The sequence below is a fragment of the Lontra canadensis genome, unplaced genomic scaffold, assembly GCF_010015895.1.
Source record: "Lontra canadensis isolate GAN:19392208 unplaced genomic scaffold, GSC_riverotter_1.0 scaffold21, whole genome shotgun sequence".
NCBI classification, from domain to species: domain Eukaryota; kingdom Metazoa; phylum Chordata; class Mammalia; order Carnivora; family Mustelidae; genus Lontra; species Lontra canadensis.
The window spans coordinates 22,042,336-22,069,219 of record NW_022631015.1 but is presented as its reverse complement, the minus strand read 5'-3'; the positions used below and the strand labels follow the sequence as shown (position 1 = coordinate 22,069,219).

General features: G+C 45.1%; 1 protein-coding gene across 1 annotated transcript in view; it reads left to right on the top strand.

Annotated features, from left to right (window-relative positions):
• The window catches only part of LOC116869982 (doublecortin domain-containing protein 2-like), a 103,453-nt gene extending 79,030 nt beyond the window's left edge, over positions 1 to 24,423 (top strand). The window contains exons 7-9 of the mRNA XM_032861638.1: positions 3,695 to 3,795; positions 20,393 to 20,692; positions 24,064 to 24,423. Coding sequence (XP_032717529.1) covers positions 3,695 to 3,795; positions 20,393 to 20,692; positions 24,064 to 24,165 — 503 coding nt within the window. The 3' untranslated portion in view covers positions 24,166 to 24,423. The remainder of the gene's footprint in view (positions 1 to 3,694; positions 3,796 to 20,392; positions 20,693 to 24,063) is intronic.
• Positions 24,424 to 26,884: the final 2,461 nt, after the last annotated feature.

The following is a 26,884-nucleotide window of genomic DNA, read 5'->3' as shown; positions in this document are numbered from 1 at the left end:
TGTGAGCTTTCCAAAGCTGCTAAGCTTGTCAAGAGCAACTCTTTCAGGTCTCCCGGAATTTTTATAGGGTGGATCTTGATACATATTGACTCCTCAATCAAATGAATGAAGTCTACCTATTCATTTAAAAACAATGTTTCATTGTTTAGTATTGTCCACTAGTTACAATGTGGTACCACCAAACACAGCAACTTCCTGTGTGTTCAGATAACGTTTCATGATATGGGCCGTGCTCAGGAAGTTAAAGTAAAAAAAACACTTAAATACTATATATACAATAAGATCCCACTTTGAGGTGTGTGTGTGTGTGTGTGTGTATGTGTGTGTGTGTGTGTGTGTGTGTGTGTGTGTGTATTTAAGAGAGAAAGAGAAGGACAAAGAGAAAAAGGAAGAGTCAGTTGTCAAATTATTATTGGTGGTTATCTCTGGGTCATGAGGTTAGAAGGATGTTTGTTTTCTTCATTTTCCAAGCTTCCTAAAATGCATATGTATTATATAAACAATGTATCATCAGCCCATGCTGTGTAAAATTATTTTTCTCTAGAACTTCATATTTCTTTATTTTTAATTTTATATAACACATGTAGTAAACATTAAAATCCTAGTAGGCTTTCTCCCATCACAGAGTAACTTCCTAACCCTTCTTCCTTTTTTATTTATTTATTTTTTTTTGCCACCATTTATTCCTGTGAAGTCCCCTCTGACCTTCCTCTCTTGCCCTGTGCTGCTGAAGGAGATGGCTCACGTTTCCATTCGCTGATGAATGAGATCTTGCATGCCACCACAGACAGACACGTTTATCCCTGTTTTCTGTATCACTGTACACAACGTTGAGTTTTGTTGATTTGTCTCTTTGTCTTTTATAGCCTATGGCTGCCATTTAACATTCCAGTCTCCTTTCAATCTTACTTTATTTTTTATTATTGATTTTATTTTTCTTTTCCTGTGAAATGTTTATTCTAAAACACATCTGCAAGTCATTTATAGCTCTGGCTGGGTACAGTTAAGCATTCCATTGGATGTGAGTGTTTAAGAATATATTCCTTTCGGATCTGTAGGTTTCTCTTGGTTGTGTCTTTGAAAGCAGGTGCAATGCTTGGGTGCCAAAACGTCATCCAAAAATATCGTGTACTCAGGTCATAACTAGAGCACAGCACCTTTCGCTGAAGGTTGACTCAAAGGATGTTTTGAGGGCAAGTATGATTACTGTCTTCTAAGGTGATCCAGAAAGTAGCAATGAATGTCAAACATGCCTAATCTTCCTTTTACAACCACACCGGAGATAATGTTTGATAAACTGTGCAGCCTGCTCACGTTCTCAAGGTTATGAACTCCACATGTGAATAAGGCAGAATCTCCATCGTTTCTGCCATCGTTTTCTTGAGTTCCAATTCCAGAGTTTGATGTGGAGAGACCAAGAGCTTACTGTATCTCTATTGACTCCCAATTTTGTAGACTTGATTACTCACTTCTGCTTTTCCTGCTTTACGACAGAATAATTGTGAGCTATTTTCCTGGCCCCTCCAAGTGGCCTGCCCCATACTCCTGCTAGATCCAGGTTGGCTTTGTTGAGTGCATGAGCAGAACGCTGTGGATTTTTTCCTACATCCATGAGGACTCAGCGCATTCTCTATGTCGCTTTCTATATTCTTTCTTCTGATGTTGAGGTTCCAACTGGGATTTCATCGTGGATTCACGTCCTCAGTAGTAAGACAGGACCAAGGCAGGATGTAATCCTTGGCTCTGCTGTGTGGGCCATGTCTTTGGGGAGGATTAGCGCTAGTGATGATCCAAAACAGTTGCGAATGCTGACATCCTCATTTGGTAGTGATCTGGTAGGGATTCCTGTATATATGTATGTTTTCAGTTTTCATATACATGGAGGAGGATGATTTAACTGAGGAAACTCTAATGAATGAAAAACTACTCTGGGTTGCTTAAGCATACAAGAGCTGATGGAAGGAGGGATCATTGGGTGGAAAGACTTTGTTGGATGACGGGAAGAACCAGTCTGGGATTAAATGATTGCTGTAGATAATCCTCAAAATGAGTTAATCCATGCGAATTAATCTAACGTGTATAATCAGCTTTGAGGGCAGCTCTGTTGTCCCTGGTCTTTAAAAAGGAGAGTGGAGAAGCCAATATCCAGTCAAGTCACAAAAAAAGTAATTAAAAAGGAAAATGGTTTCTCTAGGAGAAACAAGAAGGGCTTGAGTTTGGTTGTATTTCCTCCTGCCTTCCCTCCCTTTTCACGTGGCTGGATCTTCTAAGCGCCCATGGCGCTCGGCTTCAGCCCTTACCTGTTCCAGCATTTCCTCCAGGGAAAACCTTACTGGGGGTGTGTTCACATCTCCGAATACACACTCATTGGTTTGTCAGCAACCTGAGCAACCAGCCTATGTCTTGTGTGTATCTTGGTGTTGTATGTATAATCACTCCTCCAGGAATGTAAAGGAATGTTTTCCACTTAATCATAAGTAACAAGTGACTTTATAACTTTAACAATATGACGTGTTATTATGTGACACATCAGATAATTGTGCTCTGGGAAACAAGCTTCCATTGGAGAAATAGAGGAGTTCTAAGATAAAAGATGAAACTGTATTTTCTAGACTGCAGGGGGAGTCCTGTAATCGATTACCAGGGAAGGAGGGGAACTCTCCATCTCTGGAGATCCTTAAAAATTGGGCAGAGGAAATATCTGTGTGAAGGACTGACACCTTAAACCTCTTTTGGGGAGTGCAGATAGAATGAAAAACTCTTCTGTGACTCTTTGATGGCTTGGCCTGGAGTAGCGAAGACTGGGGGGAAACAGGAAAACTTCTTTGGGTACGGAAAAGAGCCACTGTTGCTTTCCGTGGGAAGACAAGTCACAGGAGCTTACCCTAAAGCCTTAGAGATTTAGATTACATTTTACGGGTAAGGATTTTTGAGACCTAGGTTGTGAAAATCCTGTGGACATATGCAAACTACAAGATTGATTTGTCTGAGACCCAGAGTGAGCTATGTGATTCTGTTGCAGGAAGAAATATGTATATTTTTCAATATTGTTCCAAATAGAATTATTCCAACACCCTATATTCAGTTCATGGCATTCTCTTGGGAAAGGAGAACCTCTAAAGCTAGTATTTTCGGGCACCAAGCATCATCCCTGCTTTGGGGATAACCGTGGGGAGCAGGTAACAAGTGTGAGGTCCCTTCTGTCTGGATACCTGTACAGGGCTGTGTTGCTGGGTCAGCAGCCCCGGGGTGAGGATGAGTCTGGGACACAGCCCTGCTCTGCTGGGTCACCTTGTCCTCACCTCTGGGCTTCTTCCCTGTGAAAATGCAGACATGTGTATGTAGCGTGGCTGGGAGAGGGCTGCAAAAGCCCCGTCAGTACAAAGGGAGGCAAAATACCTATTAAAAAGCATTATCGGGCCACCTGGGTGGCTCAGTGGGTGGCTCAGGTCATAATCCCAGGGTCCTGGGATCAAGCCCCACATCGGGCTCCCTGCTCAGTAGGGAGCCTGCTTCCCACTGCCCCAACCCCTGCCTGCCTCTCTCCTTACTTGTGATCTCTGTCAAATAAATAAATTAAAAAATCTTTAAAAAGCATTATCTTCCTTAGTATTTGGTTGCAGTTTCAATTTTCAGCCACATGATGTCACAATTGGATTTTGATTTTCGCTGTGCATTTGTCTCCCAATGATAGGTGAAGGCGTTTTCCAGGCGGGAGCAGAGAGGTCTGAGACACGGGGGGCAGCAGAAGTCCAGGAAGATGAAGACACGCAAGTGGAGATCCCAGTTGACCAGGTAGTCCCCATGTACAAACCAAATGGTCACTCTTTATTTTCAAGTTCTGGGTTATCTGCTCCGGGCTGTTCCTAAGCGTGTGCTTAGACCGTCTCAGGAGCTGGGTGTCCAATGACCCACGACACACCCTTAGGTCTTCCTAGTATTCCTTTAGAGAAGAGCCATTTGGGCTGTCTTTAAATTTTTATTTTATAGTCATGGGAAATGAGGTGACTTTAATAAATAGCATTGAAGGAGGTGGATTGGGGTAAGCCCTGAGATGCAAAGGGGGAGAAGGTTTGATACAGAAAAAGCATATTGGCTGGGAGTTTTTAATCTAGAAAAAAAGTCTTCCATTCAGAAAAGCTTTTTTTTTTTTTTTAAAAAAAAACGCTGTGATATTCTCTCCTTTAGGTCCTTGAAATTGTGGTTGGAATTTATTTTTCATAAAGGAATTGCGTATACAAATACAACGTGCATGTTTGCTGTGTGTGTATTGATTTTCTTTTTAGGCCAACGGAACATGGTACTTGGAGGACAGAGAGAATGAGAGTGGGTGAGTGTGTGTGGTGTGTGTGTGTGCACGCACGCGCACATGTGCTTGTAGAAGGGATGAAGGAGTGTTCGTGTTGTTTAAATTATACAAGAAATAATCAGTTAGGCTTTTTAATACAATTCAGCCGGATTTCTTACATTTCTAGATGGAGGATTGACATTGAGGTGGGGAGGGAGGACATTGTAACCCCAGGCTCAAGGGAATGAGAATTCACTAGGAATTGCCACTTGTCCTCTGACGATTATGTGATATTCCCTTTACAGAAAGCGAATTTCAATCCTACAGGTTCCATAGACGAACTTCTCAGTCGTATTTGTTTTCACGGAGGGGCAGCAGGGCTGCTGCTTGATGATTCCACAGGCGTTTCCCACAAGTATCGCCTTCCTGATGAAAAGCCTCATGTGTTAAAAAATCACACAGATTTCAAAAATCCAATTTATTACCCAGGATTAGATATAACTAATAATTTTTCATAAACTCCAGTTATAGGGTTTTTTTTTTTTTTTCCCGTGGAGGGAAAATGGAATTTTAAGTCTTCTGTGATGCTGTAATTAAATGTTATAGTGGAAGACAAAGGAGAGTAATCATCTGTATGTACAGCTGCCCCAAAACAAAATGAGTTTATTCCAGAGCCAGAATGCCACAGATTAAGGGAGAATCAGACTCCGATAACCAAAAGAGAAGTCTCTTTGTTAATCACTTCACAGGTTTCAGAATCTGTGGTAGGTGTTTCTTTGCTTGTAAGTTTGGTGTCACAAGGAAGGGGAGCCAAGAGAGGGAAGGAGCAGGTCTCTAATGCTACCAGGAACAGCCTGGGGTAGGTGTCTGGAAGCTCCATTGCTCACGTGACCGGAGAGGGGTCACTTATCAGAATGCGCGTCTGCGGAGACACTGAGTCAGCAGACCCATGAAAGCTGGGTGAGATCAACACACTGATGTCAGTTTGAAGGAAATAAAACCCAATAACCAAAGGTCAGAATTCCTTTCTTCTTTGACCCCATAAGTAATAGAGCTGGAATTAGCTGGTGGCCATGGTTGGTGAGAGGTACTTACGGGGTCCAGTCTCAGGGTCGTTCTCTCTGTGGCCTGCTGCCCTTCTGCTCCGTATCTTCAGCAGCTGTGTTACGGGTCTTGTGAAGCACCCAGTAAGGGTGTGGAGAAGTTAGTGGAAAGCTCCATGATCGTTGAGAACAGCTCTGCGGATGTCCTCCCACTGTGTCCTCCAGGAAGCGGTGGATGCTGTTAACTGAGTACCTACCAAGTGCCAGGCACCCCGCACTGGGCACTTTCATCTGGTATAATTGTGGTGACCGCCCCGAAACACAAGTCTTACCCCACCTACTTCATATGGAGAGAGGAAGTGAGCTCGTGTAGGTGAACTTGCTTGTCCAAGGTTGTACCATTCTCCAGAGGAGTTTGTGTTTGAAAGTAGGTCTGTCCGGTTTCGAAGTGTGTGGGTGATCTGGGGAAAGAGTATTAAATGCAAACAAACATACACACACACACACACACACACACGCACACACACACACACACACACACAGAAAAAAAAACCCCAAACCCCAAAAAGCCAATTACTAGCTTAAGGAAGGAAAAAAAAATTCCTGCATAGGAAAGGAAATGTAGTCATCACATACAACTTGGCTCAGCTGTAAATCACACTGATGTACACTCCCTCTTGGGCCAAGAAATGTTCATTTCTTTGGACGGATTTCCTATCATCTAAATGGTTCATGTTATAACTTTAGTCAAAGGGCTGTGGACAAGGGTGTGTGTGTGTGTGTGTGTGTGTGTGTGTGTAAATACCCAAGTATTGTATCGATGCCTGAAAAGCAGATGAAGTTTTAGAAGTAAATATTGCCAGGAGCCAATTATCCGTGGATCTCTTGTGTTTCTGCATATCTTATGAGCAGAGGGACAGATCACCTTTGTTCTGGATTATCTTAACTCTCTCCTTTTTTTTTTTTTTTTTTGGACTGTCTTTTAAATGATGTTTGAACAAGCTTGGAAGACAGACACAGTGACTTCCTCTGAAACAGTCACTCTAAGTTCGAGGCAGTCTTACCTCTGAAGGAGGTTTGGCAATTTCTGGGGACATTTTTTTGATTGTTAGACCTGTGGGAGTACTCCTGGCATCTGGTGGGAAGTGGCCAGGGCTTTGGCTAAATGTCTTGTAATGCACACGACAGCCCTCCCAACAAAAAATTACCTAGTCCAAAATGTTAACAGGACTGAGATGAGAACCCTTGGCGTAGAGCAATCGCCAACTTTGTTTATTGCCCAGTATCGTAAGGCCAATGTCCTCCGGTGCTGCAGGTCAGGCAGGGTTAGTATCCACTGTAAAAGATATGGCACCGTCGAACTGTATGATCAAAACTGGTCAAAATGGTGCACCTGGGTGGTGCAGTTAGGCGTCCAACTCTTGGTTTCTGCTCCAGTCATACCTCAGGGTCATGGGTTTGAGTCCTGCATCGGGCTTGTGGAGTCTGCTTAAGACTCTCTCCCTCTGCTCTTCCCACCCTAGCACACATGCATTCTCTCCCCCTAAAATAAATGAATAAATACAAAAAAGAAACTAGTCAAAACTGTAAATGTTACATGTATTTTAGCACAATAAAAGTATTTGGAAAAAGATTGGGTTCTTTCCCTGGATTGTGAGCCGCTATTTGCATCACCTGGGTCCCCCTTCCCATTGGTCTGTGGGAACGGGATCCCGGGGAGTGGGTGCTTGTGGTGATACTCTGGCTATTGCTGTTGCCATGAGCAATAAAATTCTTTGTCTCTGACCCGGGAGTCTCGTGTCTTCTGCCGCATCTCTGACATCACGGCAGGCTAAAGAGGACGCTTGTAAGTAGCGTAAAATTCCAGACCTTCCAGAGTCCTTCCATCTCCCTGCATGAGTGTTGGTGTGTTTAAGTGTGAGCAAATGTGGACTCATTCCAGCCAAGAACATGGCCAAACTCTGTCCCAACGTTCAGACTCTTGTCACTTTTTAGACGACCCTGGATCTAACTACTTCCAAACCCATGGGAAACTGAAGAATGGCATGTTTTAAAAAATGTATTTGGGGAGGCCAGAATGAATATCTTTTCTCAGGAGAGAGTTTAGGTCGAACAAGAATAAAGTATTCTTTTAGAAATTAGGTTTTTTTGTGTGCACACTCCAAATCAATCTGGTTCCTCCTAAGCAGAGGAGCAAGTGCCTGATTAGCCAGGACCTGTGGTCACACTCTTGCACTGGTGACTTGTGTCACTTCTAAATGGATGCTTTTCCAAGCGAAGGTGGCAAGCAGTGAGCTCGCTCTGTAACTAAGGATCGGGCAGGAGAACCCACCATCTCAGAAGCCCAAGCAAACAAATACCTAGAAAATAGGCAAATAAGAAGATATATTTTAGATTTTGTTCCATTTTATAGAAGAGGGCAGACGGTGAGGATGGTAACTTCCGAGTGGTTTCAGATTATTTTATAGCTCTCCTCATCCATTTGTAGATGATTTTGAATAGTAAAATAATGAGAATTACAAGATGTTTTTATGCTAAGTAGTTTTCATTAAATAGCGTTTAAGCTGTATCATGAACACTGGAGAAGTGAAAGCTTTTTTTTTTAATTGGAAGGTTTGATGCATACTATTCTTTGTTTATTTAAAACTTAATTAGCCATTAAGTTACATATATAATATATAATATTGTTTAAAATTTAACAAAGATTACAACAAAAGTAGCAAGCATGTTCCTCACCTCTCCCTGCCTGCATTCCTCTTCCACAGAGATAACCCATTTGAACCCCTTTCAGCTTTGTCTCACAGAACACACCATTGTATTTCTAAACCATACCTCCTGCCCTCCCTTCCATTTTAATACCTCTGAAATCTTTGGGTCTTGCAAGTGATTGCATGTCATAGTTTAGTTGGCATTTTTTTTTTTTTATTCTAAGAGGTACATAAACTAATGGAGATCCTTTTAAATAGGTGACATCCCAAATTCGGTAAAGTAAGTTTCTTGATTTTGGTTTTCAGATGTAGATACAGTTAACTTTATCTCTAATGACTGTGGAAGATGATTGTTTAGATCTCTTACCAACTCTTCTCCCCCAACCCCCCAATAAGGCCACATGCACACAAACACACAAATGCACGACCCTCTCCTTCTTTCTTTCCACCCTCATAATGACGATTTTGGCTGAGTCAGTATTTAATCTGTACGTTATCTTTGCTATGTCAGCCTTATTGAGTTGAGCCACAGGGTGGACGCTGGTTACGTTTCCTTTCCTGCGTAACACTCTTTCCCTTCTTCCTATTTTAGTAATTGCCTTTTTTTTTTCTTTAAATTCATTTGCTTACTTTTCTGTGTAGCTGTTACCAAGCCATCTCTAAACTCTGCCAGGCGGTGGGCTTCCCCTTGGTGTATGCCAGTGTGTGCAGTGACGATGACATTTCACCACCAACTTTTTTTCTCAAACACGTCAGTCCTCGGGTTCAGGCTGCTTCCGTGTTCTCTGGATCTGCTTTTTAGAGTTATCCTGGGGTTTTTCTTGACTATTATCTTGGGAATCTCCTTCACTTCCTCAGGGGATGGGTCTCCTCTCCCTTGGATTCCATATCTCCCTCTTTCTTGGTCACACCTTAATTTGTTGTGGAATTCACCCTGAGTGGCCTTCTGGGAAGCATGTTGTGTTTGAAACTTTACATGTCCGAGTGTGTCTTTTTTTCCCTACTCAAACTTCACCATAAGTATGGCTAGGTGTAAAATTTGAGGTGAGATAATGATTTCTCTGAGAATTCTGAAACCACTGCTCTGTTGTCCTTTCCATCCAGAAGGGCAATTGGGAAGTTTGATGCCATTCTGTTTCCTGAACCTTTGTAAATAATCCTTTTTCCCTTTTTGGAAGCATTTAGGGTCTTTCCTTTGTTTCTGGTGTTCTGAAAATTTCCCATTATGTGCCTTGGTGCAGCTTTTTGGGCTTACTATACTGGGTGCTAAGTGGGTTTTTGTGGTTTTTTTTTTTTTTAAGATTTTTGTTAGAAAGAGAGAGTGCATGAGTAGGGGGAAGGGCTCCCTAATGCAGGCCCCTAAGGCAAGGCCGATCCAGGACCCCAAGATTATGACCTGAACTGAAGTTAGAGACCTCTCTTAATGGGTTTTTTAATTTTTGAAATGTTTATTTCTCAGTTCAGGAAAAAAAATATTGAACTATCTCTTTGAGTTTCCTTCTCCCCATATCTACTCTGTCTGGAACTCCCAAGTATTTGAATACAGGCCTTCTTAGACTGACCCTCCACTTATTTCTCCTATGTTTCATAACTATAAATTTTTTACTATTTTATCAACTTCTTTTAAAGTCAAAAAGCCTTAGCGTTTATCTTCCATCTCTTGATTTATTTCCCTTGTCATCATATTTTGTTTTTAATTTCTCTCATATTCTCTGAATGTTCATTTTTATAACCTCTTATTCTTGTTTTATGGATGTGATAGCTTCCTTTATATCTCCAGGGATTCATCTGTTATTTTAAAGTTTCTTTTCCTGTAATATCTCTTGTTTCTTCTGTGTTTCTTTGTTTTTTTTCTAGGTTTTGATTTCTATCTCCATGTTAGAGGTGTTTCTTGGCTGTCTGGTTAGAGGTTTTTTTTTTTTTTAATTGAAATATATCTGGCCTACACCATTCTATCATTTTAAGGTGTATGTCTGGTTAGATTTTAGGGTGAGGCATTAGGGAAACTCTGTATGCATAGGCTCAGCTCCTTGGGTTGGGGGAGTTTCACTGTAGGATGATTGTTTTTTTTGCCATTTCCTTGGCAGATATCCATTTTTCATTATTCTTTTAGGTTGGTGTTTTTCCTTTGAATTGAGTCTTTTGGGTGTCAGCCTGGATGTGAGCATTTGGGGACCTGATAGTGGGATGGGGCGTTGGGGATCTTGCTGTTTAGAAATGTATACTTCTTGGTTTCAGTATGGTGCCTGTGGTGCCCTTGTTCTCAGCTGTGCTGAGTCTGGCTCCCCTGTAGTTCAACATCTTTAGAGAAGAAAACTCCTATATTTCTCAAGAGCAGGGAGGGGATCTTGGGAGTCTCAGTGCTTCTTTTAAAGACTCTAAGCCAGTCCCCCTATTTTTAGTCACACATACGCCCCTTCTTCCAGAGATAGATGGTGCTGCCAGTCCCTCAGCTTTCTGTAGATCCTTCAGCGCGCAGAGGTCTGCTTCGCAGCTTCCCCTCCCACAGGAGCAAATTTTAGCAGCATCAGTTCTGCTGTCACTGGCCCCACGGCCACTGGCTTTCCCACATTTTGTGGCTGTTATTTCCTTCCCAGGCTTCTGTGCCCTTATGGGGTCATGTTTTTTTTTTTTTTTTTTTCCTAATTGTCTTTACTGACAATTTAGAGGGATGTCAGAAGGGAGCTAAGTGGAAAAAAAATTCACATTTGTTCAACGTGCTGTATTTAACCAGGAATCCCTTCCACACTAATTCATCCCAGGGAAAATTAACTGTCTTTATAGAATTTCCACTAGTGATGAGAAACGGGCAGCCTGACCAGATCTCCTACAAGAGACTCTTTAGCTGGCACAGGGTTCACAGAATCTCCTTAGTAGCCCCGACACTCTTTAGTGCACCCCAGACCCCAGCACACTGTGTTACCAACGCTGGTCCTGGATTACACACTTGTGTCCTTTGTCCAGCCCCTGGGGGCATTTGACATAACATGACTAAAAAAAAAAACCCTGTAGTTGGGACATCTGGGTGGCTTGGTCATTTGAGCATCTGCTTTTGTCTCTGGTCATGATCCCAGGGTTCTCGGATCAAATCCTGAGTTGGGCTCCCTGCTCAGTGCGGGGCGGGGAGAGGAGTCTGCTTCTCCCTCTCCCTGCCGCGCCTCCCCCTTCTTGTGTGTTCTCTATCTCTCTCTTTCTCAAATAAATAAATCAATCTTAAATAAAAATCTGTAGTCTAACCAGAAATAGCGAGGTTTGAAATCCCAAGGTGCCCATTGACAGAGTTGTGTTCTCCGTGCCCAAGTGTGGACTCACCGCTTACCCAAACTGCTGCTTACGGGGAATCGGCCACCACTGGCAGTGTCTCCTGTGACAGGCGAACTAGATGGAGAGCTTCTCCGCATTACTTTTCCACAAGTAATGAAAGACACAGAAGGGTAAAGGGAGTTGCTTTTTCTGACCAGACCCATAGATCCATGGAATGTATTTGTGAAAGTAAGAATTATAAGATGTTTAAAACCAGAAGGGACGTGGGTGCAAGCTCCGTAGTGTGCCATCGAGGACACAAAGCCTCATCTTCCCACAGAGCCACAGCCTGCTGAAGGGGGTGTCCCTGCAGGTGCCCAGGGCTTCCAGCTTGGAACTCTCTCTCTGAGCACCTCAAGGGAGGGCAACGGGGGAGATTAGGGGCTTCTAGTTTTCCCACAGACAGCAACACATGCCATCTGTGTGGAGGGCTCCTCGGCTGTCACTGCCTTCACTGAAGTGAAAGGGATCACTGTGTAAACAACGTCTCCACCATCCTTCCAGGTCCCAGGCTTTCCACGAGTCATATTCACGTCTGCCGCTGCAGGGTTCGTGCTCCGCTGCGGGACTTGAGATGGGGGTGATCTGGCTTCTTAATTTCCCTGTGCATCCTCAGCAAGGCTCTTTGGTGACATCCTGTTTCTAGATTTGTGTTTACTTGATGGAAATGGTGTTAAACATTAAAACATAGCCCTTGGGGATTTCTAATGTAAGTGAGAGAAAAATCAACATTTACTTCTAAAGTGAGAGAACTTATTGGAGATTTTTTTTCCCCCCTAATGATGACTATAATAGTCTCATGCTATCTGAATATGTTTACAGTGTATTCTCTCTTCCCGTATGGGTGTCTCAGGACCGGGGCAGCTTCGTGGGTGGGCCAGCTCTCAGCAGGTGCCTGGCTGGAGCCTCACTCTGCTCTGTCCTTGCATGGTCGCATCTGTGAGCAGAAACCCCCTTTTTTTGTAGGTCACGGTACTTCAAACCACAACTAAATCTTTTAATTAATTTATTTATTTTTCTCTTCCTCTCTGTGAAAGCTGAAAACCGGAAGTGGTATTTCGTTATCACGAAAAACTGAAAACTGAGTATTTCCAAACATCTCATTCAGCTTGGGTGGGGAATGACTTTGAGTTTCCATGGCAACAGAAGTAAACTCAAGTAGGTTGACTTCTGTGTCTGCAATACCATTGCTGGAACTCCACAGAAACGCTTTCCACGGAGAGCCTGAAACAGACCCTCCCCTCTTTCCCAAAGCAGAAACAGAAGGTGGTAAATGTTACATGAGAAGCAGACTTCATTTTGTTTCTTTTTGGTGCTGATCTCTGCTCCCTGGAGGAGTGGGTTTCAGGGAGGATGCAGTGGCAGGGGGGACTGGGGAGGAGACACAGTGGTTAGGGCGGGAAGGGACTAGGGAGGAGGACGCAAGTGGTTACCTTGACTAGAAAGTTCTAACTTGCGCTGTTCTCTCAGATAACCGGGGTCTTAAACCTTCACATATAATCCTCAGGGAACTTCAATGTAAATATGACAAATAAATATTTCTTCTAAAGTGGGCAGGACCTCAGCTGTGGTCTCCATTTCGATGCCTCTCCCGTGTCTACTTTGGGTGCTGCTGTGGCTGTCAAAGGTGTGATGTGGGTTTCAAGTGCACGACCTCCGAGCCGCCCCAGCTGTCTGTGACTACCCTCCAAGTAATTGACACTTTCGACATTCTGTGACTCATTTCCATATGATTTCCATATTCCATCTCCCTTCCTCTTGCCACGCAGGAATCTCAAGTTAACCTTAGTCACTGCATTCTCACTCTCTAGGAATCCTGAATACTCAGAACTGTCCCCGTGAGGACGCAGCTGGCGCTAATAACTACCAGACCTTTCCTGACTTGCCATCCAAATCAACCATTATCTCAGACCGCCTGTTAGGAAATAAATAGATATGCAGATAAGCGCATGCAGGCAAAAGGCGCTTGGAATACCAACACTGGTGTTGTATTAAGGAGAAATATGGAAGCTTTCTAGTAAAACTTTGTAAGAACAATTGCTTATGATAAATAATATGCTTGCTTTTTTTTTTTTTTTTAAGTGGGGAAGGAGGGTAGGGCAGAGAGAGTGGGAGGATCTGAAGCAGACTCTCCACTGGGCACAGAGCCCGATGTTGGGGGCTCGATCTCACGACCCTAGGATCATGACCTGAGCCAAAGCCAAGTCATATGCTCAACCAACTGAGCCCTCCCTGGCCCCCAGGAGACCCTAAGTAACATGCTTTTTGACAGATAAATGTTCTTACCTTTTTTTTTTTTTATAAAAACTTGTAGGTTTGAGGATATATATTGTCTATAATTGTACACATATGTGTAACGTGTCTGTTACTCTAGCTGTGCTGTGGTTGCTCCTGATGCCAGGTTGTGGGGCTGGAATTGTTTGAGGGACTTCTGTGATCCTTGCTGTCCTACTGTGTACATCGGGTTGTGCGTGTCCTGGAGAAGGTCTAGTGCACACCCTTCCTTGAAGCCAGCAAAGCAGGGGAATCGTGCTCTATACAGGACTTAGGATTCCACAATTCCTAGTAGTCCTGAGATTTTAGGATGGATGTACTGTTTGGAGAAACAATTCCTACCTGAAAACGGGTTCTCTTAAAATTTTAGCCACAGATTGGCTAAAATTTGAGGTCAATGCAAAGAAGAAGGTAAATCCCCTTCTTTAAGGGAGAAGACTTGAAGCCTCAGTAAAAGCATCTTCCTGATTTGTTGCCTTTGCTCTGCTGTGTCTCCTTTCTCTAACACGACCCTTAATAAGGAATGGCAGATCATGACCTAAGCCGAAATCCAGAGTTGGCCGCTTAACTGACAGAGCCCCCCAGACGCCCCAACGCCAGCCTGCATTTTAACCGAATTAATGCATAAGGGCAAGACTGTGGCAAAGTGTCTTGATAGGACTTTTTGTTTGTTTTTATGTGAATTAGATTTAGAAGGGAGAGCATGGGAAGTAGCCCACCAGAGCACAGTTTCAGTAGTGCAAACCCTGTGCTTGATTCTTCCTTCAGACAACCTCTACACTCCTTCCATTCAACGGCGACGAGAGTGGAGTGAGAGCAGTCGTAAACATGTATACAGCTTGTTAGCTTTACAGTGGTCTTTTATGTGCGTGGTCCTGTTGGTTCCTTACTACAATCCTGTGAGGTTGTTGTGATCGTCCTCAAATTCCAAAGGGGACTTGGGCCGGGTGCGGTGACGTCACTGGTACTCAGGCTGGGTGCAGCGGTGACTTGGAGGGACCTGGGCTGGGTGCGGTGACTTCGCGGGAACCCGGGGACCCGGGCTGGGTGCGGTGACTTTGCGCAGACTGCGGTGAAAAGGCCTTTTTCCTTCCTGTTCCTTTTCCTCCTCCCTCACCTCCCTCCAGATGAATTGCCACTTCCTAGTCTTACCTTTTCCTTTGGGATCCCTGCTCCTTCCTCCCCACACAGCCCCTCCTCCCCTTGGCTGTGTGGCTACCCCTCTTATCTAATTACTAACGTTACCAGGATCTTTGTAGGGTTCTTTGAGGTGGGATTGGAACATGGGCTCCGTGTCCCTGAGCCTTGTTCACTGACTCGATGCCAGTGCCCGCATCCCAGCCAGAGGGCAGGTCCAGCTAAATGCACAGAGGCTGAGAACTACTTGGGGATTTTGAGGAAATTAAATAGTTGTAAGATTTTTTGTGTGTGGGGGAGGGGGTGGGGCACTAGGAATATTTTTCCAGCACTTTCTGTATTTTAATTCTAAGTGAGCTGCTCCTCTCAGATCTTTTTGTTAGTTCATTCATTCAGCGTTCTCATTCATTCAGCACCAGCAGTGACTTCCCACCAGGAGTCACAGGACAGTCTGTGAAGGGAAGGTTTTACACCTGACACAAGGGAGGTGTCTGCCTAGAGCGTAACTTCCCAATAAAGCAGGGAGATACCCAGAGGCTGGTTCCTCAGGTGGCACATTCCCTGGGCATCTTCGCAGACAGAGAGGTGGCCACACAGCTCCACCTGGTGGTCAGGAGTTGGGGCACACGGTTTCCTTAAAAGTTGAAGCAAGAGGGGCACTTGGGTGGCTGGGTCGGTCAGTCAGGCATCTGATTCTTAATTTCGGCTCAAGTCGAGCTCTGTGATGGGCTCTGCTCCGTGCACGGAACCTGCTTAAGATTCTCCCGTCCCTCTCCCTTCCTGCTCATGCTTGTGCTCCCTCTTTTTCTCTCTTAAAAAAAAAAAAAGAGAGAGAAGTGAAGAAATGGAAGATTCTGCTAACATACAACAAACCATCGACAATTCTTAAATCGAGAGATCTGGGGCCTTCCAGACACTCACAGTGTTGTTCAGCTGTTCCCTCTGTCTAGTTCCCGGGCATTTTCCATCTCTCCCAAAGGAAACCCCATGCCTATGTTTTAAACGATTTATTTATTTGAGAGAGAGACAGAGACAGTGTGTGTGCAAGCAGGGGGAGGGGCAGAGGCAGAGAGAGAGGGGGAGAAGCAGGTTCCCAGCTAAGCACAGAGCCTGACATAGGACTCAATCCCAGGACCCCGGGATCATGCTCTGAGCCGAAACCCAGGAGTCAGACGCTCAACTGACTGAGCCACGCAGGCACCCCAAAACCTCCTCCCTAGTAAGCAGCCTCTCCCCATTCTCCCTTTTCCTCAGGCCTGGCCACCATGAATCTACTTTCTGTCTTCATAGATGGACCTATTCTGAATGTTTTGTGGATTTTCATGGAAATGAAATCATATAGTAAGTGACCTTCTGTGTCTGGCTGTGCGTAGAGCTAACTCACAGCCTGCCCCCCAGGGAAGAGCTGTTCTTGCTGTGAGGGGAGATCCCAAGGCCTCTAAGAAAAGCATTTACCCGAGTAGACTCTCCATGTGGGCGTCCTGCTGCCGGGGCCAAATGTCAGGTCAGCATTGCTCGAGGGACACCAGCATCATCCTGGGGAGTTTCTCTGCAGCAAGAGAAGGAGGGCAAGGATTGAGGGGGTGTGCGGCTTGCTGACTCCCCTCCTCCCTTCTTCCCACTGTGGACCCCCACCGTCTTGTGGAAGGGGCGTTCTTTTGCTTCTCTGAAGGTCCTCACCATGGTATAGATTTTATCTGTGTGTGTGTGTGTGTGTGTGTGTGTGTGTGTGTGTATGGGTGTGAAACCCAGTGTTCCTTCTGGGGATGATGTGATTGATGTATGCACTGGAAACATCTTTAATAATTTAATGTCTGCTTCAAAGGAGATTACACCAAAAAGCACATTGCTTTTCATTTATTCATTACAGATCTGTCATAGCAGAATTTTTTTTTTTTTTTGGCCTGAGTTGTAGTGTTGTAGTAATAATAAATTGTGTTCTACACTGTGGATATTTTAAAGCATTATAAGCCTTTTAACTCCCATTACCGTCTTATTTAAATGGATCCAACTCTTAGTGTAGCACCTTATTCTTTCATTTCGTAAAGCTGAGCTAACCAGATGTGGCTTTGTGAGATGACAGTGAGAGAGCCGTGTTGGGAAAGTGTAACAGAATGAATGGGATGGGAGGGTGATCCTGTGTGTTTACAGCAGCGCTCCTAATGGTAGGGACAGCAGAGCCTGAATTCAGGGCTGGGTGTCTCCTTCCTTAGACAGAGGTTAGGGTCTGTCCCCGCTGATTGCATGAAAAGAAGAAAAAAAAAAGTATATGTGTTTGGGAATTGGGAGTGAGGAAAAAGAGTGAGATGAGAAATGCAAAACTAAAAACCAACTCACACTATTTTCCCACATTTCAGAATAAATCCAGATTTCAGGAAAGGAAAAGAGACTTCACTTGACACAGAAGTAGTCACCTTAATAGACGTTAGCGTGTTCTTGTAACAGATTCTCAGAGAGACAAGGGACAGACAGATCTATGCTCCTAAATGATGGCAGTGAACTTGGGGTGTTCTGTGTCATTATCCTTCCATGTTTTTATTATAGAATTCTGTATAACTTCCCTTTAAAACCAAAACAAAATGTTGCTCCGAATGGGGCGAGTTTAGATACACTAACCATTATCCAATTCTCAGAAATAATCTAAAAAGAACTCTGCTCTCATTGGCCCTGGTGCTGTGGTATTTCTGGAGTTTTGTTGTGTAATGCTTCGGGGACTCTGCCCAGCCCTCCTCATGACACGTCCTCCCTGGATCCCGTCGAAAGTCTTTCAGAGAAATCTGGAGATGTTCGGTAATTGTTTCATGTTGAAGCGGGGCTGCATCTTTCGGAGCCATAGCTCGGGCCGCTGAAAGGACCCTCGGGGGTGCTCGCCGCAGTGACAGCGTGAAGGAGAAACTCCTCGTGGTATGTCTTTAAGGACAAACACTGGGCCCCAGGGGCCAGCTGTGGCCCTGGGTTCCAGTCCCCGCCCTGCCTGGTCGTTGCCATGTGATGCTGTCAGGATTGCGTGGCTCCTCCTTTTCCTGACATGTGTGGGGACCTAAGAGGTGGACCTGGCACGGGTGTCAGGACGGCCTCACGAAGTGACGAGTGTGCAAGCACAGGGCGCGACTCTCATCGCGGATGGGAGCCGGGGCCTCTGGGGACCCACTCCACCTGCACACGGTATTCCCATGGGCTCCAGTGGGCGCCGTGACTGAGCCCAGGTGGCAGGCTGCCATGCCCACCACCCGCGGTCACTTTCCGGACCCCTGCGCCAGGCTGTATACGGTGTGCCCAGTGCCCGCCCGGCTCTGAGCTCCCCGATTCCTGTCGGATTTGTCTCCGAATGTCTAGCACCCGCAGTGCTGCTCAGCACCGATGGATACCCCAGGCCCACTCATGAGTCACGGTGACTCATGATGGAAGATGACCTCTTCCAGAGGGGCAAAGGGAGTGCCCCTCACGTCCTTCAGAGTCCCTAAGGAAGGAGCTTGGGGGCTCTGGACCCGAGGCCCTTTGGCCTTTCCTTGGGCTCTCATGACATGTGCGTGGCAATCTGCCCACAGTGATTCTGAGTCGGCTCCTTATTCTAGCTCTTTCCCACCTGCAGTCCCCTCTCTGTCCTAGTGTCCTGTTGAGCAAGCCCCCTCCAAGCCCTTGCTCCTTAGGGTGCATACACACCCACCCTGGCCCAGACATTTCCTCTCCCCTGCCCTCTGGACGACCGCGCCTGTCCTCTCCCTCAGCACACTCTTGACTCGTCACTGGAAGTAAGTCTGTCTCAGGGCTTTTCCGTGAGTGTTCTCTGTAGAAAGAGTGGGGCGGGGTGTGGGCATGGGCGCATACTGCTTTGCCTCTTGGAAACTGGAGGTTTTTCTCACCTCCTTTCATCTCGGTCTCACACATCAAAGCAGGAAACCCTTACCCAGCATAGGTTCCATTTCCTAAGTCTCTGTCTTCTCTCTTCATACCATCTGGCAGGTTCACCACCCACGTGCCCATTTCTGTCCCGCATTTGGCCTTCCCAAGGGCCTCACCCAGGGCAGCAAGCTTAGGGATCGTGGGGGCCCCACACCCTCCGACACTGAACATCCGAACGGAAAATGTGGGAGACCCAGCCTTACCGTATACCATAATTTAAGCTGTGTGATGGCCAACGCCATGGTCATTGGAATATCTTAAGAACAATTAGTTTTTTTTCAAGTGCATCATTGATATCATGCTGTCAAAACTGAGGCACTATGTTGGACAGAATGCAAGATTTCACGGTTCATCTCTTTTCCTCTTCAAAGTAATGTTGTGTGGAGTTTTGTCCTGAACTTTTAGTTCACTCTGGTTTTGTTTTGTTTTGTTTTTTCTTCCAAAATGGAGCGTATTATGTTAACTTTTATGAGAAGACCATTAAGACCTCCTAACAAACATTAGAGTGGTTTGGGGAGAACGGACTTCCAGAGCTGGAACGGGGGGTGGTTAGGGTGAATTTAATCTCAGACCCTCATTTTATAGGTGCTGGGGGACCATGGCCGTGACCTGTCCGGTGTCAACCAGAAGGAGGCAGGTCTAGGTCCTAACTTAGAACAAATCTTGTGTTCTTTCTGTTCTCTTCTTTAGAAGACAAGCTGTTATTTTATCATAGGCAGTGAAAAATCTGACTCCTGGACAGACCATGTCCTACAAATTGGAGGCGACTCTGGTGTTTTAAGATGTGATATGCCAAGTAGGGTGGGAGGCACTGCGTGTAACTTCTCTCCTTCACTCCCCCTGCATGTTTTATGACATTCTCATGTGACACTTGGGGACTCTGGCCCTCACGGAAGTGAGGTGACAGCCAGTAAGTACCCGCCCAAGCCCTAAGCCCAGGCCTTTCTCCCAAGTCTTGGCTCTGGAAGTCAGCCTCCTGCTGTCTTTTAAAGCAGACGTACATGTATCCGAATAACTTGGAAATTGTCTAATTTGGGCTCATAGGCTCTTAAGCACTTACCATTTTTATAGAAAGGACGTAGAGTGGCTTGGCCTTGGAGCTGAGTGACTGTGTTTGTGTTTTGAGATACGCCGGGAGCCCCCAGGCATCGTGTGGGCAGCGGGCCACATGCGGTGCTGGAAAGCCTGGCCTCACGTCCTGGCACCAGCACCGTTGCACTCTCTCTGTATCTTGTGATCTAAATACACACCAGACATCGCCGTGGGGAGGTTGACTTCTCCTCAGAGACTTTTTTCTTTAAGCTCCTCCTCTGGGCCGGACACTGTACTAGGTATGGGCCAAAGGCCCTACAGTCTGGCTTTGTCTCTGCTGCAGGGCTTAGGAGCACTGTTCCTGGAGTCACACGCCTCATTCCAGTCCTGGCTCTTTGACTCCCACACAGCAGGATCTTGGGCGAGCTGTTTGGTCTCTTTGCACCTCGGTTTTCTCCCCCGTAGAAGGGGACTAACACCCACTGCACAGGGATGTTGGGAGGGCCAGTGCGGGAGATCCCTCGCAAAGAGCGGCACACCGTGGGTTCTCAGGGAAGGTTGTGCCTTGTCTGCTGCCGAGCGCTGTGTGCGTGTGAGGACGTTTATGTGACTGTGGCGTGATCATCGTCACGTCGTCCTAATGGGCGGTGGAGAACCTCTGTCGTCCTGCTGACTTTCCTCCCTTATTCATTCTGACCTGCCAGAGGCCAGCGGAAATCGTGGATGAGGAGGAAGATGGAGGAAAAGCGAACAAGGATGCAGAGCAGAAAGAAGACTTTTCGGGAATGAATGGTGCCATTGAAGGAGGAGAGGAGGCGGCGCCAGGTGCCCCCGAGCAGGTCGAGGGCGTCCCGGGTCCCAGGGAGGAGCCGGTGGCCCCCGCCCGTGTTAACGGAGGCACCAATGAAGAGAATGGCGAGGAGCTGGATCAGATTAATCCCGAGCCTCAGGAGACAGTGGAGGAGGAAGTCAAGTCGCAAGGAGCTGGCAGTGCACAAGGCGAGGTACTTCTGCTGCTCGTGCTCACATGTGTTCGTGCATGAATGTGTGTGCGGTGCACGCGCCCGTGCACTTCGGGAGTTGCCCAAGCACTTAGGACTTGCACTGAAATCACTTATTGCTGAGCAGGGAAGGACTCCACACTGCTTACTTGATTGTATTATTTCGGTCAGTTAACAAGAACTGCCATCCACCTATCAGAGAGTCCACGCATCTGTCCTGTCGTCCACCCATCTCCCCACCCACCCACTCATCTGTCTGTCCATCCATCCACCCACTCATCACCCACCCACCCATCCATCCATCCAACCAGCCACCCACCCATCCACCTGTCCACCCATCCCCACCCACCCACTCATCCCTCTGTCCATCCACCCACCCACTCATCCCCCATCCACATATACACCCACTCATTCACCCATCTACCCAGTCACCCACCCAACTTCCTATCCACCTACCCACCCATCCCCTCACCCACTCATTCACCCACGCAGCCACTCAACCCCCGTCCACCATCGACCCCTGCACCCACTCATCTACCCACTCACGTACCTGTCCGTCTATCCCCACCCATCCCCTCACCCACCCACCCACTCAGGGACCCACTCATCCATACATCCACCCACTCACCTACCCATTCCACACCTCCACCCACCCATCACACGTCACTCATCCATCCACCCTCCCATCCCTTCTCTCATTCTACAGAGTTCGCAGAGGCTCCCGAGAGTGTATATAACAAATATGAACCAATACAAGTAAGTTAAGATCCGGGGAGGCACAGACAAGAAATGAACATCAAGGCCATGAGATCTAGACATGAAAGAAAGAACATCCCTTCTGTCATGGGTGACTTCTTTGTACTCTGTTACGTCTCACTTGGTTAGTCCCCATTAAACGGATTAATTGAATTAAGCAGTCAATGCACCAGGCATTTATTAATACGTGGTGCTACTTATTAGACCGAGAGGGTAAGGAATGACACGGCAATGCCTCCTTCCTAGCCCGTGTTCCCGCTAGGGTCCCTGCAGCAGGCATCCTTCCAGAGGCTGGATGATTAAATTAGAGACTGATGAATAGAGTCAAGTTCAATGTCATAGCGTAAGAGGCAGGGTGCACTCCGAAGCCTTCTTCCCATCCGGGAGAATGAACCTTCCTGTCTCTCCCTCTGTTCAGGGCCCAGGTCCCTCGGGCTGTAACTTCTCATGTGGGCCTGGATGTCTTTATTCCTGACACCTGGTGTCATGACTGTGGTTTTCTTGATTTACTATGGACTCATCTGTTTTATTTTGCTTGGGTGGGGGAGACCAAGTTTAGTGATGGCAAAATAGCAAAACCTTCTTGTGGCCGGGTTTCAATAACCTGCACAGAGTCGTCTGTAATCTGTTGTCTGGTTTATACGAAAACATTCTCAGCATCTAAATGAAAACACTCAATGTGTCTCCTGTCTCATCTTTCCTTAAGGTGAGGGAATCACAGTTGTAGTCAGTTAGAAATTCCCCATATGCCGTTCTGCAGAGTTACTGAAAATGAGCGAAAATTTGTATCCTGAAGTTGTTTGTAGCTAAAATTAGAAAAGGAAATCAGTCTATAACATGATTCTCTTTCCCTCAATAAGGACATAAAATGAACTTCTCAAGAAACACACACACACACACACACACACACACACACACACACACACACACGCTTTCTCAAGGGAAGCAAAATGGCTCATCTGGGGGTATCACCTGCAAAGCACAGTACGTGGAGGACAGTGTCCTCACTGTCACTCATATGGTAACTACGGCAGTCGGCTTCATGAAACTCTGTTATTGTTGCCTTTGATGAAAATCTCCAGCAAGAAACCCAAGTGCAAACCCTCTGTGGGACCTCGGTCCTGAGGTCCAAGAGTGCGCTCTCCCAGTGCTCTGGGTTTTAATTCAGTGCTATCACCTCAAACAGCTGTACCAAAACCAGTGGGGGACCTGTCTGTCCATTCTGTAAATTCAGCTTTTAAAAACAGACATCTTGTAAGAATCGGGCCTCGGTCAAGATCAAGGTCCTGTAATGTGAAGTCCAGGTCTTCCCGGGGTGTCCTGTTGGGGAATCTGAACTCGGGTCCCTGCTGTGTGACAAGTCAGGGCTGTTAACTCTGCATATGCCAGAGCAGGGCGGTCGCCTGCCGGGAGACTGAATCTTGCTCCATTCCTCTCTCCCCTAAGGGCAGTGAAGGCTGTTTCCATTCTCCCTCACGGGCTCCTTCAGGTACATTTGAAGCGTATCGAACATGCGAAAAACAAGATCCATAGGAATTACAAATTATACTTTAAAAATTAACTATTTCAAAAAGACAGTTTGTTTCTAGAACGGCCCCAGGTTCAGTTTAGCAGTTACCATTTTGTCCGGTGTAGCCATTCTTAGGTACGGGGTGCTGGGATGACAGACAGACAGACAGACAGCAGGGAAGTGGGAGAAACGCAGCACAAGCCACGGACATGGAGGTCACGTGGTGTTGGAGACACTTCCTGAGATAACAGTGTGAAAAAGGAGTCCCGATATTTTTTCTTTTTCTTTTTTAGGCCATCAGTTATGGCTGTAGGGGAAAGGGCCTTGGAGCTAGTCCTCCTGTCCCCACTTGGGTGGCCCTTATGAGGGCGGTGGAGCCTCCAGGGTTCCACGGAGCAGAGCTTGTAAACCAGGGAATTCTGATCTCATCCGCTTGGATTTCAGTCTAGTGGGAGGTGGGCACATTGGATGTGAGACAAGATCCTTAACAACATGAAAGAAGTCCAAGTACAGGGTTGCCCATAACATTGGAGAAATCCTCCCTCGGTACTTGGTTTGCTTCCTGCCCTTATCTCTGTACATGGTGGCACTTGGTATCATAGTCACAAAGAATTTGTGAGCTCTGATTCACACAAGAACAGCTGGTATGGGGCTGGGTTAATGTGACATGGAGGTAGAATTGCTGTGCTTTCTTCTCTGAAAATGCTGAAATGAAAAGTATAAATATGCTATTGAAAATAAAAACTTGGGCACCTGGGTGGCTCAATGGGTTAAGCCGCTGCCTTTGGCTCAGGTCATGATCTCGGGGTCCTGGGATGGAGCCCCACGTCGGGCTCCCTAATCAGTGAGGATTCTGCTTCTCCCTCTCCGTGCCGCTCCCCTGCTATGCTCTTATGGTCCCAGGTAGGGCTTTTGTGCAAGTAAGGTATTGAGGATGGCACGTCCACTGGCATGATCAACTAAAACACAAAGAGGACCCCAGGAACTATTTTTAGTTGACTGTTTATATGATTACCTAAATATGGAGTCATTTTTTTTTTCCTTGTGAATTTTATGACCTTTGGGACGAAAGAACTAAATATCTTTGTTTTGATCACTTTTCTTCCAGGCTGACTTAGACCCTCAAAGACCACCAAGACCAGAAGTAAAAATCACGAGCCCGCAAGAAAATGAGAATGAACAAAACAAGGACTATGCTGCCGTAGCATAGATGATTTTTAAGAAGAGAGTGTATTGATGATCGGGAAAATGAAGGGTTATAACACGTGAACAATAAGGATATAGTTACTGCTGAACATAATGTGACAATATGGTTGAATGCTGCATACGAAATTCTAAGATTAGAGGTTTAATGGAAAGGCTAGATGATTTTGAGTAGCTACTAAAGGAGAGTGGCTTCTTTTCATGGGATGTGTCTGTAAAAGTCATTTAGAAAAAATAAGAGGGATAGAGGGGCATGTTGCACGGAGGGCAATTGGCCACTTGTCTTTGTAAGTGATGAAAAAAAAGGACCACACCCATCTATACTTTTCTATACATTTAGAAGTGAGGTTAGTAGATGGGAGCTTGTTCTAAAGCACTTATCTAGGAAGGCATAGAATTGTAGAGACGATAATAGGAAGGCATGTACTTTTTTTTTTTAAAGCAATAAACTCTTGAATAAACAAATTGTAATTTAGTTTCAGAGACGGCAGTAGATTTGTGACTTGTTGACATTCCTTCCTTTCTTCCTCCTTATCCCAAATCCGTCTCCCAAGAATTAAAATGAACACATTTTGGAAGGAGGAAGTGTCCATGCAGTGTGTTAGTGATTCATTTCGGCACGCCTCTCCCTCAAGTGCTTCGGGTTTTAATCCTTATGGCTTTAATGACACACTCAGGAAGGGCTTTAGTGAGTGAGCTCGGTGAGATGGTTTGCAAGTTCTGATACCCTAGGGTTTTCATGGGTCTAGTCTACCCTTATCAAGAATACCCATCTCTTCTCCATCATGTTACTACGTTTGAAAACTCAATATTGGCTAGTCTAAAGGTTGAATTCTCTCCAGTTTTTTAACAAAAGAACAAAAAACCAAGAATGCATTTGACTTGCTTTTTAAAAGCCTTATTTCTATTAGGATTAGCCTTGTTATATTTTTGCCCCTAGGGATATCAGCAAAGGTTTATTTTAATGGCCGGTTATAGTTAGACTTCCAAGCAGATTCCTTCCTATATAATTAGAAGTCTTCTGATAGAAATTGTTGAAAAATGTTTAAATTGTCATGATGAAACCAGTTTCTTATTACAATTTTGTGGGCTAATTATATGAACTCATAATGGCCTTGTTAGGTATATATGGGGAAAGACATAATTGTATTAGTTTTCTGAATTTTTAAGAGATGATGCAGATCTTCCTTAAATATAGAAATAATATATTTTTCACATATTAAAGAATATTTTTATTAATGATGTAGATGTTATAAATTTGGAAGGAAACTTCTAGTGCTTTTGTAGAATTCGTTATTAATCATAAGGTTAAAAGATTTTCTTCCCCTCCAGGTTTCATAACCAGCCATTTAGAGTAAGGGTATTTATATCAAGTACTTAATAATACTACAGAAAATGAATTTTTTTTTCCTAGCAGCTATTTTAATATTTTCTACAAATAAGAAGCATAAATGGAGACAATAATGTAACAGTATTGGAAAAGAGATGGTGTTATAAGGGTATGTTGATCTGGCAGGACGAGTTGTAAGTGGGAGGTTCTATATTTCTGGTATAAAATATAGATGGTGCTTTATTACAGGGAGACTTCTTTTTTCAAAGGGGACAATCTGAAACCCTATAGACTGCAAGCAACACTCTTGAGGCTAGGGAAATAGACTAGCCGGTTTTTTTGGTGTTAAATTCCCATGCCATTACTGGGCCTGGGGTTAATGATGTTAAATAGTTTATAGAAATCAGGGATTAAATGCAAGAAGTTATAACTAATTTTCAAGGTGATTCTTTCACTTTCCTTCCTTTAATGAGTTTCTCTTTTTTCCTTCTTTAAAAGAGCTACATTGCATTTTTTTCTTCCATTCCTCATTATACCATAAACTTAGGTTTTCAGGACCTTTTTACAAGTCATCTCAATAAAGCCCAATGTTGTTTTACATGAAAAACAAAATATACAAATGCTTTAAGAAGACCATGGACCATAGTAACTGTAGCAAAAATTGGAAAAGTCAGGAAGTAATTCTTGTCTTGGATATGCATTTTTACCACTTGTTAACAAGATGTAATTGTGACCTATCTTGAGATGGACAACAACTCATCCCCTGAAAACACCTTGTAAACATATACCACTTAAAAAAAAAAAAAGAATGAAATCTGTCATCTAACCAAGGAAAGCATCATTCACAGAGAATGGGGAGCGTGAACACCATTTTGAAGATGACGTCAGCACGAGGAAGGAAAGCTGATTCTCCTCCCACATGTGGACGTGGTCTCTGTGGGCATCGTGGTCTCCGTGGCAGGCAAGTTGCATGAGTTGAGCCGGATTGACGGACACATCTGGAGAGCGCTTATGTGAGCGAGCAGAAGAGATACTGGTCCGGTGGCACGGAGTGTTTCCAGGAGCGAGGACGCTGTAACAAAATCCTCTAACTCTAGTGACTTAGCCAAAAGGAAGGCTTTACCGGGTCAGTCCTTCGCGAGGCTGTGGGTACAGACCCCCTACCTAATTCTAGTTTTATGGAACTCGTTTCTCAAGCTTAACTGTGGGTTAAGACATTTGTAAACAACCCGTTTCTTAGTTGAATTGGAAGATTAGAGATTTGCAGAGCAAAATACAGATTTTTAGCTGTCTAGTTACACAACAGGATATTATGGCCATACGACAACTTTTTACTCATTGTTTTTCTCTGTAGCCACAGAATGCCTTTCCATTTATTAAGACAATTGCTTTTCCC